The sequence below is a fragment of the Argiope bruennichi genome, chromosome 6, assembly GCF_947563725.1.
Source record: "Argiope bruennichi chromosome 6, qqArgBrue1.1, whole genome shotgun sequence".
In the NCBI taxonomy this organism is placed as follows: domain Eukaryota; kingdom Metazoa; phylum Arthropoda; class Arachnida; order Araneae; family Araneidae; genus Argiope; species Argiope bruennichi.
Genome location: NC_079156.1, coordinates 5,315,237 through 5,329,750, shown reverse-complemented (window position 1 = coordinate 5,329,750; position 14,514 = coordinate 5,315,237). Strand labels below are relative to the sequence as shown.

Sequence of the window (14,514 nt, the reverse complement as noted above, 5' to 3'; positions counted from 1 at the left end):
GCATTTGTAATGTTCGATTTGCTATCCCATAGATACAAGAAAGAAAAATATTTTATGCCATATTCTTGCTTACCAAGAAGAATTAACCACTTTTAGGTCCACACAAATTAACCATTCATATTAATGAATTTTCTCGGCGTTTAAAGATATGGTATCTTATTGTTTCTTATTCATCATAGAATTTTCTGCGTGCGAGCAAATATTAATATTCTTTCTCCCCCCCCCTTGTAATTCTGCTGTTCAGGTAATAACTTATTCTGTACATTTTAAAAAAAGTTTAATTACACTAGATCTTATAAAGGAAAAAAGATGGAGAAAAATTGTTACCCCATATATAATCAAAATTAATTTTTAAAATACCAGGTACAATTTCTCCCCTACATGGTATTATTTTTAATGCTGCAAAATAGTATTTACACTTTTCTTTTTAGCATTACTGAACAATGCAGAAATAATCATTAAATCCATGTCATTTATTGTCATTTTTTCTTTACCAAAAATTTTTTACAATTATTGAAGGTTTTGTTTTGGGTGAATACTAGATACATTATCAGATACTTGCAACTCTTCCTTAGCAAAGTTGAGTATGTTGATAAGGGGAAAAAATGTTTATTTAAAAGTAGCAGCATAGAGAATAAAAATGTTATTGAGAAAGCAGAAATACATCAATTAAAATATATTTAAATGTATCACAAAGATAAGATGCTAGGTTTAATAATTTTTAGTAAAACTTGGATTAATGGGTAATGTTGCAAATGATATAGTAGACAGCATGTTGCCATATTTAATAGCAGATAGATAGCAGGCTGAAAATTATTTTTCTTTTCTATATCAGGTCTAATTTATAGTTTTCTTTCTGACTTCTATTGAAGCATTCAGCAAACAATGCAAATATTTTTTTAAAAAAATACTTTGTATTTTTAAAAATTTTATTTATTATAAAATTTTTAAAGCACTGTGTTATATTTTCTTTTTAATATTTATATATTCTTGTAGAGCTTGGGTTCCAATTTCTCAGTGTTACCATCTCTCAAAAGAAATGCCAACTTCCAGCAAACCTAAAAAGAAAGGGAATTATGAAATTGCATTGGATGAATTAAATGTTCATGTTCAGTTATTAATCCAGAAGTTTGGAAAATTTGAGTATGCTCCATATCGAACGAGCTTTGATCAAAATAACAAATTGTTAGCTTATCATGGAATTGACATAGATAAGGTAAGAATTCATTCTTTTAGTTAATATTTAATTGGTAATAATGCTTTCATGTAGTTATCTCTAAGTACACATCCTAGTATTCCTGAGAAAGTTTTGTCTTTCTCACAGAGATTCATGTAATATTTTAATATTCATAATTTTATTTATATCTTTAATCTAATATCATTTATTACAGCATCAAAGATAGCATGTGAGTTAATAAGTAAATAATTTATTCAAATTTTGCTAGATTTTGTGTACTTTGTATTCATTATAGATAGATGTGGTTACCTTAAGTTAACAGTCATTGCACTGGGAGTGGATTTTTATCTTTTTGAGTGAATTCTTTTAATTTTTGAAAGCTCTGTAGTGTACAAATCTTTACCTCTAGAATTCAAGCGCAAACAAGTTTTTATTCCATTTACTTCTTATTTAGCTGGACACCTTCAATTGTTAAAAAAAAAAATCAGTATTTGGGGAAGTATGGGAGTAGATATGTCCATTTATAATTCAATGGTTTGAAAAAGATGTATAGTGATCAAGAATCTTATCCATCACACTGATTATTGTATTCAGTAAAATGTGTTCATTTCATCACCTTGCCATATGTGACCTAAAATTTTTCCTGTTGCTTAAAATATATCTCGTTTTATTTTTGCTTCACTTAGCTGAAACTAATAGCTATTTTGTGAAGAATACTTGTTGAAATTTTCCATAGTGGTGAAACAAGACTAACTAGTAGTAAAAAATCGAAAAGGTTGAAAACCACTCCTCTAATGCTATCTCTCGGGGTTTTTTTAAAATTTATTTTTTTATTTGTAAGTCTGAAACTACTTTTTATTGCTCTTGAAGAAGCCTCATAAGTTAATAGAAATTTTATATATTTATTTATTTTGCTGTTCATTTATTTAGCATTCATATTATTATTCTGAATGCCAAGTGACTGGATAACTGAACACAGTCAGACTACGAATGTAAATGAGTAAATAAATATACATTTTTGAAGAATAAGAGTTTTGTTACATATATAGTATTAAGTGTATAACCCTTACCATGCCATAATTTTTTCATTTTCAGCTCATAACAGAAGATGAATGACTTAAGAAATTTGAGTTCTACCCAAATACTCTGCTTTTCTATTGTGTCACAGTTATAACTGATAACAATACCTTTTCTAAATTTTAGTGTGTAGTTGAATATGAATTCACATATAAATTGCATATATGAAAATTATAAGATAAATCATTAAACAGTCTGTGGATTAAAAAAAGTTTTCTTACATAGTCGGATCATTTGCTGAAAGAAGGCTAATTATTACAGGCTGACTTCTAAACACTGTAACACTTAAAAAATAAAAATTATTTTTAAATAACATTACTTTTTATCTCTATTTCTACAATTGATAACTTTCTATAACTGCAAATAAGTGTCTATAGAAAGCACAGAATTATTTATAATGGAAGTAAAAAATAATAATTAAAGAGGTTTTTTGATGATGAATTTTCTACAAATAAAATTTTTAAGCAATTCAAATGCCTTGTTTTTAATGGACCTATAAAGGCATTCTTTCGTTCTAATGGCTGTAAATATTGATTTTGGCATGATCATCTGAGTTTAATATGTACAAAAGAGCGCTCCAGAAGAATCTGTGAAAATATATAAAGAAATCCATATTTTCCTATGTGAACCATAGAACTATATGGTTTATCTTAAGTGAAGGCATAGATTTTCAGTATTATTGCAAAACAAAAATCCATAGCTTGATTACGACAAATACTAAAAATATATACAAATACTAGAAATTGCTGAGCAAGTAAGGTAGAAAAATGTTGATATAATATTTTCTGATACCAGTAGGTCTGAACTAAGTTATAATGCCAAAGCAAATTACTTATATTCAGCAAGATTTGAGGACAACTTGAAAACTTTCAGACTGCTAATCTCTTTCAGATTAAGAATTCTGTTGTGGTTTGGGCTGCAGTTTCAAATTAACTGCAGTGGAAGTTGGATTCTAAAATGCATCAATTGAAAAAAAATGATGGGAAATTTTATGAACAGAACATTTATTATCAGTTTCTAACATATTGTATCCCAAAAAGAATTGGATATTTCTGTAAGAGTTTGATCTAACACTACATGCCAAATCATTCAGGTTTGCCAGTGTATCAGTTGGCCAGATTAATTAAGCAAAAGTCAGACCACCTTTCATCATTAAGTTTAAATCTTTTTGACTATTCTATTTAGGAGATTATTATTGCTAAAATTAGTAAGAAAGCTAACAGTTTTCTAGATTGTTTCTAGGATATGGAATATCTCTTAAAATGGTTCATGTTACAATCAGATAAAAGCATAAGAGATCATTTTCATTCATTGGTAATTGTAGCAGTTAACTACAATAAAATTATTGCATGTGACACTTTTATTTACAATGCTCATCATATTGACTTAATTATCATTTCCTTTTTTTATTTATTAAATAAAATAACCTAATATTTGTAATATAATTTAATAGCTAATTTGTAATTTCATTAGTAGCAATTTAATTGTATTAGTTTCAGTACAAAAAAAGGGGAAACTGTTTTATTTACTGTTTTATTTATAACTGAAAAATAAAACATTAAAATCTTTTATATCCTATCTATGAATTATATGATAATTTTGAAACTAATGAAAAGTTCTTCAATTTATGTTCTAACTTTATATATGTACCTGCGTGTGTAATATCTCTTAATCTAATTTCAATCCAAATTAATCTTCCCTTTTCTTAATTTAGCCCATATTAACTTCATTCTAAAATGTTGTCTTATTTCTTGATCCAATTCCCACTTTTTATTTAATTAATTCTACACGTGTTCTATAAAGCTGCTGGTCTCAGCATTTTCTTACACTCCAATTGAAGGGATAAAACTCCTTAATACTTACAAAAATTCTTTTAAAGATTCCCTTTCTTAAATCTACACATGTAAAAGAAATCCCTATCAAAATTTGATCACTCATTCATTTTAGTAAAATCACTGAAGGGAAAAATTATGGTCTGTTCTGCTGTTATAGCTCGATGTACACTAACGCATTTCTTACCACTCATTCTTTGTATATAAATTATTCCTTCTGTGGTGATAGGTGAAAAATAGGTGTGGTGATAAATTGAAGTTTTAAAATTTCAAAAGTTTCTTCTCATCAGCCACATAACTGCTAAAATATGTTTACACATATCTATCTATATATATATATGTAAGTTATAACTTCACAATATATATATAATATTGTGGCATTAGATTTTGCTAAATTTTATTTGATAACTTTCAAAGGGAAATGTAGATTAAAATTGATTGATTTCAATTTATAAATATGGTACATTTTTTGTTTGTAATTTGGCATGTAAATTGAAAGTTAATTATGCTTGTAATTTTATATTAAGTGTATGCTTTTGATAATTTTAAGAAGATTTTGAATAAAAGAAATGTTTATTGATTTAATTTATTAGCCTTTAATGAAATTTTGAGCTATACTTACTGACTGATGCAATATCATTAAAAAAAATATCAAATAAAAAATAATTTCATATTTTATTTTGATGTAACGAGTGTCATAATATTCCTTTAATAGATTGACAAAGAGGAGATACCTTGTGATACCTCATCTGTTGAAGGAGTTGATGCTGCAGTTTCTACAAAAGGTGCATTTATAAGTTTTTTTCAAGCTTATAAGTATTTTTGCATAAAAATATGATTCACTTGCAATGTCCCTGTAACTATGAATGCATTATTGCCCATTTTGAAAAATTGTATTTTTTCCATTCCACTTGCATTATTTATGGCAGTATTGCGACTATTTTTTCTTGTTCCTGATTTAAAATAAGGATATCAAAATTACAAAATCATGATAAGCAATTAAGCTTTCCACTTACATTATTTTTTAATGGTCTAAGCATTCAATCAAAAATATACAGTTCAAATGTCCATTAACTATCAAGAATATGGCTGTCTTAATCCTAATTAGTTATCTGAATTGTATGCTGGTATAATTTTTTTTTTAATTTCCTTTACTAATCTAGCTCACCCAAAAAATTGTAAAACTGACACAGTAGTCAGAAAATATCAATAGATACAAATTGCACCCATTAAGGTGAAAGAAAATGAAATAACTAAATAACTACTAGTAATAAAAATGAATGCTTGTGTATTTGTCTGTTTGTGTATATATTCGCATTCTTTGGACTAGACTATTTGATCCACAGCTATCGAATTTGGCACATGTACACATAGGAGGGGGTAATGTACAAATTTAGTGATTTTCAAAAATATTTCATTAAAATTTGATTAATTAAAAATTAAGCTGAATTTGCATTTTTTCGTAATAATTTCCATAAATATTATTGCATTATTATGAGTTTTGCATTATTTTCAAATATTAAAAGTCGTCTTTTTAATGATACCAATTTATTGGTTTACATAATGAAACCTTTCCTTTCGGGTAAACCAAAACATCTTCCCTTTTTGTTTGCAATGATTCCTTACCTTTATTTAAAATGATAATTATATTTACACATGGCAAAAGTATTTTCACATGGCATGTTCAGAGAGGATTTTCGATCAGTAAAGATTGTTGATGGGAGAAAATGCATTTACAGATTGTCATTGGTAAAATAATTACTTATGACAGCATTCAAACAAACAGTGGAACAAGTAATTTTAAGTGTGATAAATTCATGAGCCAGATATGAAGAATACAAAGAAAAGAAGGGGGAAAAAAGCAATTTTGCAAAAAGTTTGAATGAAAAAAAGGCAAGCATCTTGTCAGCTCAAAGAATTAAAAGCAGGAAAGGGAAGGGGGGATCTTGAGGGAGAGATTTGAAGAAATTGCAAGTCTCAAAATTTTGCTGAAAGAAGGTTTTAAAGCTTTTTAATTCACTTAAAGCAGGACAGATTGTTTTAAATAAATTCTATATTTTTCTATAAGTTCTGTAATAATTGATGTTTCAGTTTTGAATTTATTAATTGATTATTATTTGTAAATTTTTTGCATTTTAAATGTAAAAGGTAAGCATTTGTTATTTGCTAATTAAGTTATCGTTAAATTAGTATATTATATCTGGTATTGTTTGTAACAAAAATAGAATTGAAATACTTTTATTCATTGATAAAAGCATAAGTTTTTGATCAGAGGAAGTAATTTCTTATGATTTGTTAAAGAAAAAATATTATTGTGCGTATAATCGTACTAAGTTTACATTTATAACATTCAGTTCTGTTACATATACAAAAAGCATTAATTAGTTATTGAATGATTTTAAGCAAAGCATTTACACACACATACAGTGAAAATTATAGAAAATCTTTTGCAAAAGGATTTTTCCAATTTTTCTTTCTTTTATTTATTTTATGGTTATTATAAACAACTATTAATTTGTTAAAATCGGCTAGTAAATTATATATGAAATAATTCTATCATAACACATTTTATTACACTTAATATTTACTTATGTCTCTAAATGTTTTATTAAATTCATTTCTTGTTTCGAAAATAGAAATTTGTAATCAATTCTTCACTCATTTCCTAATATTTTATAATTTCAAAATTTTACTCTTGTGTGTTCTTGATGACAATGTACTGTTTTAATATTTTCAAATTTTAATTTGCTATGAGTCATTTTAATTAAATTGAATTTTGATCCATACCAATGTCACCACCTAGTAGAAAATTTAAAATAGAAATATTTAAAGATTTTGCATTTATTAATATAAATTATAAATTAAAATCTAGTTAGTAGAAAATAATTGAAATGTGTTACTCTGTCTTTTAGTATATAAATTGTGTTTAGAATAAGTCTTTTGATTAACAGTATTAAATTTTTTTTTTAAATCACATAATTTTATTAATATGCTATTTGGTATATTTCACTCTTAGTAATGTGCTTTTGATTTATTCTGGTTTTAGATAATGAAAATAGCTCCAGTTCAAAATGTATTAAAGAAAGCAGTGAAGATTCTGAGAAAAAAAGTATGACTCACATGAATGTGGTGCCTTCAAACAACAGAGTTTCTTGTAATGATATGAAAAGTAGTCCAAAGGTCAGTCTTGGTTCTGAAATGATTCCGCAGAAGCAGATGAAGGATTCTAAGCTTGTAGACAAATCTGCTGAGCCTGCATCAGATTCAAATCAACTGAATAAAATTGAACTAGTTCTCCAGCGGATTAAAGGTTATATTTCTACTGTCGATGATGATAATGAAAATATAGAAAAAGATGCATCAGATATTAAGGAGAATCAAACAGAAGAAGATTTTGGTGAAAATGCAAATAAAAAAGATGCCCCCGGCACTGCTTCTAAGTCTCTTGAAATTAATTCTAAGAAAAAGGAAACAGAGGAGATTAGTATTTTGAGTGGTCTTATCAAAACCAAAACATTGCCATCTATTGAAGTACCAACAATTTCACTTGATGATGTTTCTGAAAAAGACAAAGTGCCTACTTTAGATGTGGTTAAGAAAAATGATTCATTTTCCTTGAAATTGATTGAGACTATTGAGTCTTGTAAAGCTAAATTAGGGTTATCTATTGAGTCAGAATTAGATAAGATTGATTCAGGAGATAGTGAATCTCTTGATGAGGATGATGAAGATGATGTGGAGCAAGAAGGTGAAGGAGACCTTAGTGGTGATGGTGAGAAGCATGGCAAAAAAGTTACCAGTGCCTCAGAAGATGCAAGTGATGAATCTTCATCTGAAAGTGATGAGGGAGAATCAAATTCTCATTCCTCTGAAACTGATATTGAAACTGTAGAAGATGCTAATGTGGATTTAAGGAAGGATATTGAACCAGAACACCGTGACGATCATGTGGATGTCCCAGATTGCCAAAAAGAGGACAATGAAAATAAGCTTACTGTTGATAAAGATGAAACTGAGAAACATTCACATGGTATGAATACTTTGATTGTAACTAAAAGTTCTCCTGAAGCTTCTTGTGAAGCTCCTGTACAGCATTCTACTATTGAAAATTTTGCTGAGAATATTAGCTGTGACTTGCAGAAAGAACACAGTGAAAATCCCAGTGTTGAAGACAGAGATGTAGATCTCCATTCAGATATATCAGACAAGGATCCATCTAATACATCTGAAAGTTTACAAAGAAATTTTACAGAAAGTAAAACACTTTCTTCACAGGAAACATTAACATCTATGGATATAGATAAAGACAAAGGTGCTCAAGCAGATGGAGAAAAAAATATAAAAAACTCAACTGAAAGTGACAAAATAGATGAAGATGATGACATTTTTATTTGTCCCCCTGTTAAACCACCTACACCTCCTCTAATATGCTTAGATGATGAAACTGAAGGTGATGAAAAAGCCGAATCTAATTCTAATTTTAAAAACTCTGGAAATCTTTTTTCCAAGCAAATAAGCCAAGAAAATTCAGTAAAACTGAGTTCTGTTTTTGGTATTCCAAAATTACCAACTAGTGCGCGTAAAAGTATGAAAAGAGTGTTTAAATCTCCCACTTCTGAGGAGGAAAGTAGTGATGAGGATTTTCGAGTACTGCCTTCTAGTCATGGAATTCCTTTAAGTGGTGCTAAAAGAACATTTCATAACAGGGACAAGAATAATTTAGGAGTAATGTCTAATAGTTCTGTCTCTCAAATTACATCAAATGAAATTCATCAGTCAAATGAAATAGGAGCAAGAGAACAGATCACTTCTGTAAATGAGACAAGTGATGAAAATAATCTTAGTAAGTAAACATAGAAAATGTGTTTGATACTTTTTCTTTAATGAGACAATGGTAATTTAATTGCAAAATATTAGTTTAGCTGCAAATGAATCTCAAATTGAAATGTCAATAATGCATTTTGAAGAATTGAAAACTGAAACACTTTTGCTTGCTTTATCATTAATAGAAAAGAAAACATTCCACTTTTGCACAAAACTAATTTTTTAAAATTATTTCTACTTATTTTAGTATTCTGAAATAGTATTAGATTTTTTTTTAAGTGCTTTATTCAATTTGCTAACATTGTGATTTCAACTAACATATCCTTACTCTTTTAGTGTCATTAAAATTTCTGCTATATATGAGAAAATATCTGTTAATTACAAGCAAAAGATTCTAATCTCCATTTCTAATATGGAAAATATATAGTGAAATTTTAGATCTGCAATTATGAGTCTATTTGCCCATCTGAGTCCTCCTTTTTCCTTTCTTGTCTGAAAGAATTCTAAATTAATTCTTGGTTTTAGGGAGAAAAAAAGAAAAAAAAACTAGCTTTCCAAGCATTAATTGAATTATTAAAAATGAAATGCCTTTTATTTAGGAAGGTTCATTTTATACCTTATAAAGTAGGAATTTGGGTGTAAATGATAGTTTCCTGTCAGAACTGTTCTATTGTTTCTTTGCAATATCAATTTTTCTTCCAAGAACTGAAACTCTTTTTTATGTTTGAATCTGAAAAGTATTTTAATTTCCTAAAATATTATAATCAGTTTATTTCTTTGAGTTTAACTCTTTTTTTTAATTAAACTTAATTGAAAGTGCTAACAATTATTACAATAACAGTACATGCACAAAACACTTAAAATGCACAAAACAACTTCAATATTAGTAATAATGATTACGTTATTAATTCCATGTAGATACCTCCATTATAATGCTAGAGTCATATTCTTTAACCTTTTCTGCATTGTCTTTCAGCCCGATAGATCATCCTTTCCCCAGAGATGGATCAGATCTATATTTCATTGAATATTACTAATTGAAAATTCCATGAATGAAAACTAAACTCTGAAGTTGGTCACATGGTTTTAAATCACTTTCATGCAAATTGTGTCCTTTTTGCAATTTAAAATCTCTAATATAAGGTTAATTGGACTAACATATTAATGACAAAAAAATTATTTTTAAAAAAACATTTAAAAACTAGTGATAATAAAATAAGAAAAAGAAAACTTATGTGAAAAGATATTTTTATCCCAAATTCAAGATTTTTGTGCATTTATTTTGAATGTGTTTTGTATCCCTCCTTTTTTTTCTAATAGTTTTCACATTGTTCTGTTGCTCATTTTGTTATTGTTAATTTTTTAATTATATTTTCTCCTTGTATACATAAATACATATATGTATGTATTTAATCCTGTAGAGGAAAAAAATTGCTCATCCATTACAAATCCTTTTTTATTTCAAAATTTCCAGTTTTTTTGGCGGGGGGGGGGGGTATTCAGATATTTAGGTAATATCTAAAAAATTATCAAATATCTTAAAGATATTTAACTACTCAATATTCTTACATCTTTTATCTTGATAGATATTGAGAATTCAATGTATTTTGATGCGTGTGATTTAAGATGGGATTGTAATTAAGAGTTTTTGAAATGGGAAATGAAGACAATGTGTGTTGGATTTTATGAATATCTTTTTTCTTAAAAGTAATAAGAATAACTTTTTTCAAATATGAAATGTGATACTTTGGTGTTATCTTTTCTTAAAGAATTGTGCAGATGCTCTGTTAGATTTTTTTTGAAACATTCTATATTAATTGGTGAAGATGTGCATAAAATCATTAAAATTTCAATCTCTTCTGAGGAATTTGTATATGTCTCTAATTTCTGTACGTGTAGTTTCACTCATATATTACACAGTATCGCTATATCTTTGATGATTGGATTTATTGTTGAGGGATTAAAGGAGAGGCTAATTACATTGCAAGTTGTTTGAAGACGACTATATACTCTTTATCTTTTAGTGACTTAAAATAGATACAAATATTTTTAAATTGTCTTGTCATTATCCAAATTTTATTTACTTGTAATATAGAAATTAATCTTATAAACTTTTGTATTATAGTAAATTCTTGATTTATTCTTCAGATTATTTTATAAAGATTCTTATTTACACATATTTTTTCTAAAATTCCTGAACCTGAATATGTAGGGAATTTTTATGTAGGTTGCAAAGGCTTCAGAATTATGCTTAATCTATTGCTTAGAAAACCAGAAAAAAAGTTTGGTTGTGACTATAATTAATAATTTTATTTATTTGCTTTTACCCTTTTTTTTTTTTTTTTTTTTGTGTGTGTGTGTGTGTGTACACAGTTTTAAAGTATATTGTTTCTTCATCATGACTGTTTATTAATTAATTTTTGAATATTTGCTAATTTTAATCATTGCAAATACCAGAACCTTTTAAACCTTGCATTGGTGTCTTCCATGAATTAAATTTTGCTTGTATGATTTTTTTCCCCTTTTTGTGCTATTTATATTTTTTTTTAAAGTAATAACTCCTAATTGATAGGTAAAATAATTTTTTGTATTTAATTTTTACTTTATTAATTGTTTTTGTAAACCTTTTTAATTTAGAATCAATTTTATAACTAGTTTTTAAAAAAAGCTTTTTTCCTATTTTATCAAATTAATAGTTTCAATTACTTTTTTTCGTCACACATATTATTTGATTAATCAAATTAAGTTTTTAATAGTTGGTTCAAGATTTTGGCTATGCAGTTTTGTAATAATAATTGGAACATATTTAATTAGTCTAAGATTTGCCGATAAAAATAAAGCCATTTGTGACATCAATGTTACTAGTGTCCTATTGCTCTATTTTTTTTTTTTTTTTAATGAAAAATTTTGATCCCTTGAATTGAAATTAGTCTGTTTTTAAAGATAGTGTTGTAATTTTGTATTGATATATATACTGTAAAAATTAGTTTTTTGAATTTTTTTTCTATTGTATATTCTTGACATTTGTTTTGCTTGATATGTCAATTTGATAAAATGTTATTATGAAATATTTTTATGTAGGTAGTATTACTAATATCCTAAATAAGGAGTCCCTCACTTCAGTTGAAGATAATACTCAAAATTCTGTAAGTAAATTCATGGTATATTTCATATATGAATTATTTTATTTAGAGTTTTATACATACATTTTGAATGAAAAATACATTTTCAGGGGTGTTTGTGCTCCGGGGAAACCCCGGAATTCCGGGGATTTTGAACTTCGATACCCGGAAATTCCGGGGATCGTCGTTCAAAAGGAAGTAGGAATAATAATGAATTATTTATTTTGATCTGGGCGATTTTGTTTGCTTTGAAAGCAGAAAACGCAAGGTCAGCGTGTGTGGTGAAAACTTTTCCTTTCTTTCTCCAAAGGCAGTGATAATGCGTGAAAAGGGGGAAAAACTTCTTTTTTGTTCTTTCCTTATTGCGAGTTATGACTCATTCCCCCGTTTCTCAGACATTCTCTTCTGGATTCTTTTCGGTAAGTAGGCGCGGCAGAAAAAAAAGGGAGAGACTTCGCGACCAGATGTGCGATCACGTGACTCTGGGTTCAAAGGTCTTATCTCTCCTGGCGTGGCGCCAATAAGTAGAGAAGGGGGATTTTTCGCCGTATTAGCTATTTGTCATTGATCGCTTCGCAACTTTTTTTTCTCCGCTGTGTAAAATTTTCGTTTCATTTATTGATGCACGTGTAAATTTTTCGTTTCTCTTATTGAAATATTTTTTTATTTATGTACGCAAGAGAATTTCACTTTGAAATTTCAGCATATGAAACAGAAATTACCCCTTAAAAATTCATATCTAATTAGTTTTACAGCATTAGATTCAGAGCTAAGAGGTAAAACCAGTACAATATTAGCTTTTGAAAAATTATCATCTTTTATGTCCCATATTTTTAGTGATAATGAAAAGTCAAAAGTAGAAGCTGAAATAAGGTTATACCAGAGTGATATTGATATCACCAAAGAAATGCTCTACACATCTGATGAAAGTGGAAATCAAGTCAAGTGTACAATTGATAAATATTGGTCTAAAGTTTTTAATTTAAAAGATGATTTCACAAATGATTATAAGTATCCTACATTGGCTAAATTGGTCAAAGCCTGCCTTAGCTGCTTCCATGGCCCATTAGTGGAAAGTGCATTCAACTTAATGGATACACTTGTCACTGACTATAGAACCTCTCTTAAGATTGATTCCCTAGATGCAGTGCAGACTATTAAATATGATTTAATGGCTTCTAAAGAAACCTCATGTGAAAAATATGGCTCCAAAAATCCAATGACTGATCCAATTCACAAAGATCTCTTACTGAATATGAACAGAAGTTTGAAAACATATCAAGAGGACTTAAAAACATGTATTTCAGATGAGTCACCTATAAAAGTCTCTGAAAAACCTTCTACATTAGCAGAAAAGCAAACTGCTTCTACCTCTGCATGTGCAGTTCTCGAGGAAATTTCTTCAACTGTAAATGAGGAAAATAAAAGTCAAAAGTTCACCACAAAAGAAAGACAAGCCCACAAACATCAGAAAATAAAAAAAAAAGCAGCAGAAATTAGATAATTTTTTTAAAGAATTAATTCAAGTAATTTAAAATATTTGCATAAAATGTAGTAGTTTATATGTTTGAAAATTTATGGTTATTAATTTTGCAAAAAAAGTAATTCATTGAACTTTTATAATTAGGTCATTCAATATTTCATAATTGTAATTTTTCATTTCTCTCCCCCCCCCCCCTTCTCGAAACTCCAAAATGCCGGTAGTAAGTCCGTAAAAGTTTCAGGGGATTTTTTGGGGTCCCACAAACACCCCTGCATTTTGAAAGATTCTCTGTTGTATTAGAATTTATAGAGTAAAGAGTTTGGTAAATTGTTAAAATATACTTTTCTTCCTTAATCATGATTATTATTATCTTTATGAAATTAAATTTTGTTTGTTAAATCATGTGAATCTGCATTTTTTGGCATATATGTTGTATCTGAAAAGATTAACAGCACTTACAAAATATTCTATACTCTCCTAAAAAAAAGCGAAGTTGCAGTAAAGCATATTGATATTTTCCACCATAACTTCAAAATATGTTACCATACAAAAATAATTGCATAATATAAAGTTTTAAAAAAATTAGCTTTCCAGTGATAGAAATTTCATTTTTTTATTAATCAATTGTTCAAGATTATCTAAACAAAAATTTGAATCATTTGCCTTTTGTTGAAATATTAAACTTTTTTTACGGTTTTATCACAGTTAAGTGCTTTTGCCATTGTCAAACTTAAGTTGCTTCCTTCGGACATTTTTTATCTTTACTGTTACTATCTGTGTAAGAAAAAAAAAAATTGAATCCCAAGATTTTACTATTAAATTCCATCTATTTAAATTATTGCAATTTCGTTGATTGTGTTGCCAATTGGTTTTCACAGCACTTTTGTGATTTCAATGCATCCAGCTAGTATATTACATGTCTTTTTTTTATTATTTTCTTAGTCTGAATTTTTTAAAGATATTTTGTTAGTTTTTATTGCATTATTATATATCTTAACT

At 27.8% G+C, this 14,514-nt stretch overlaps 1 protein-coding gene across 7 annotated transcripts in view; it reads left to right on the top strand.

The window, feature by feature from the left end:
* LOC129971269 (MYND-type zinc finger-containing chromatin reader ZMYND8-like) overlaps nt 1-14,514 on the top strand; it is a 74,924-nt gene that overhangs the window by 29,983 nt on the left and 30,427 nt on the right. For all 7 annotated transcript variants that reach the window (XM_056084883.1, XM_056084882.1, XM_056084879.1 and 4 more), the window contains 4 exons: nt 997-1,216; nt 4,802-4,871; nt 7,133-8,929; nt 11,992-12,056. In XM_056084883.1, coding sequence (XP_055940858.1) covers nt 997-1,216; nt 4,802-4,871; nt 7,133-8,929; nt 11,992-12,056 — 2,152 coding nt within the window. The remainder of the gene's footprint in view (nt 1-996; nt 1,217-4,801; nt 4,872-7,132; nt 8,930-11,991; nt 12,057-14,514) is intronic.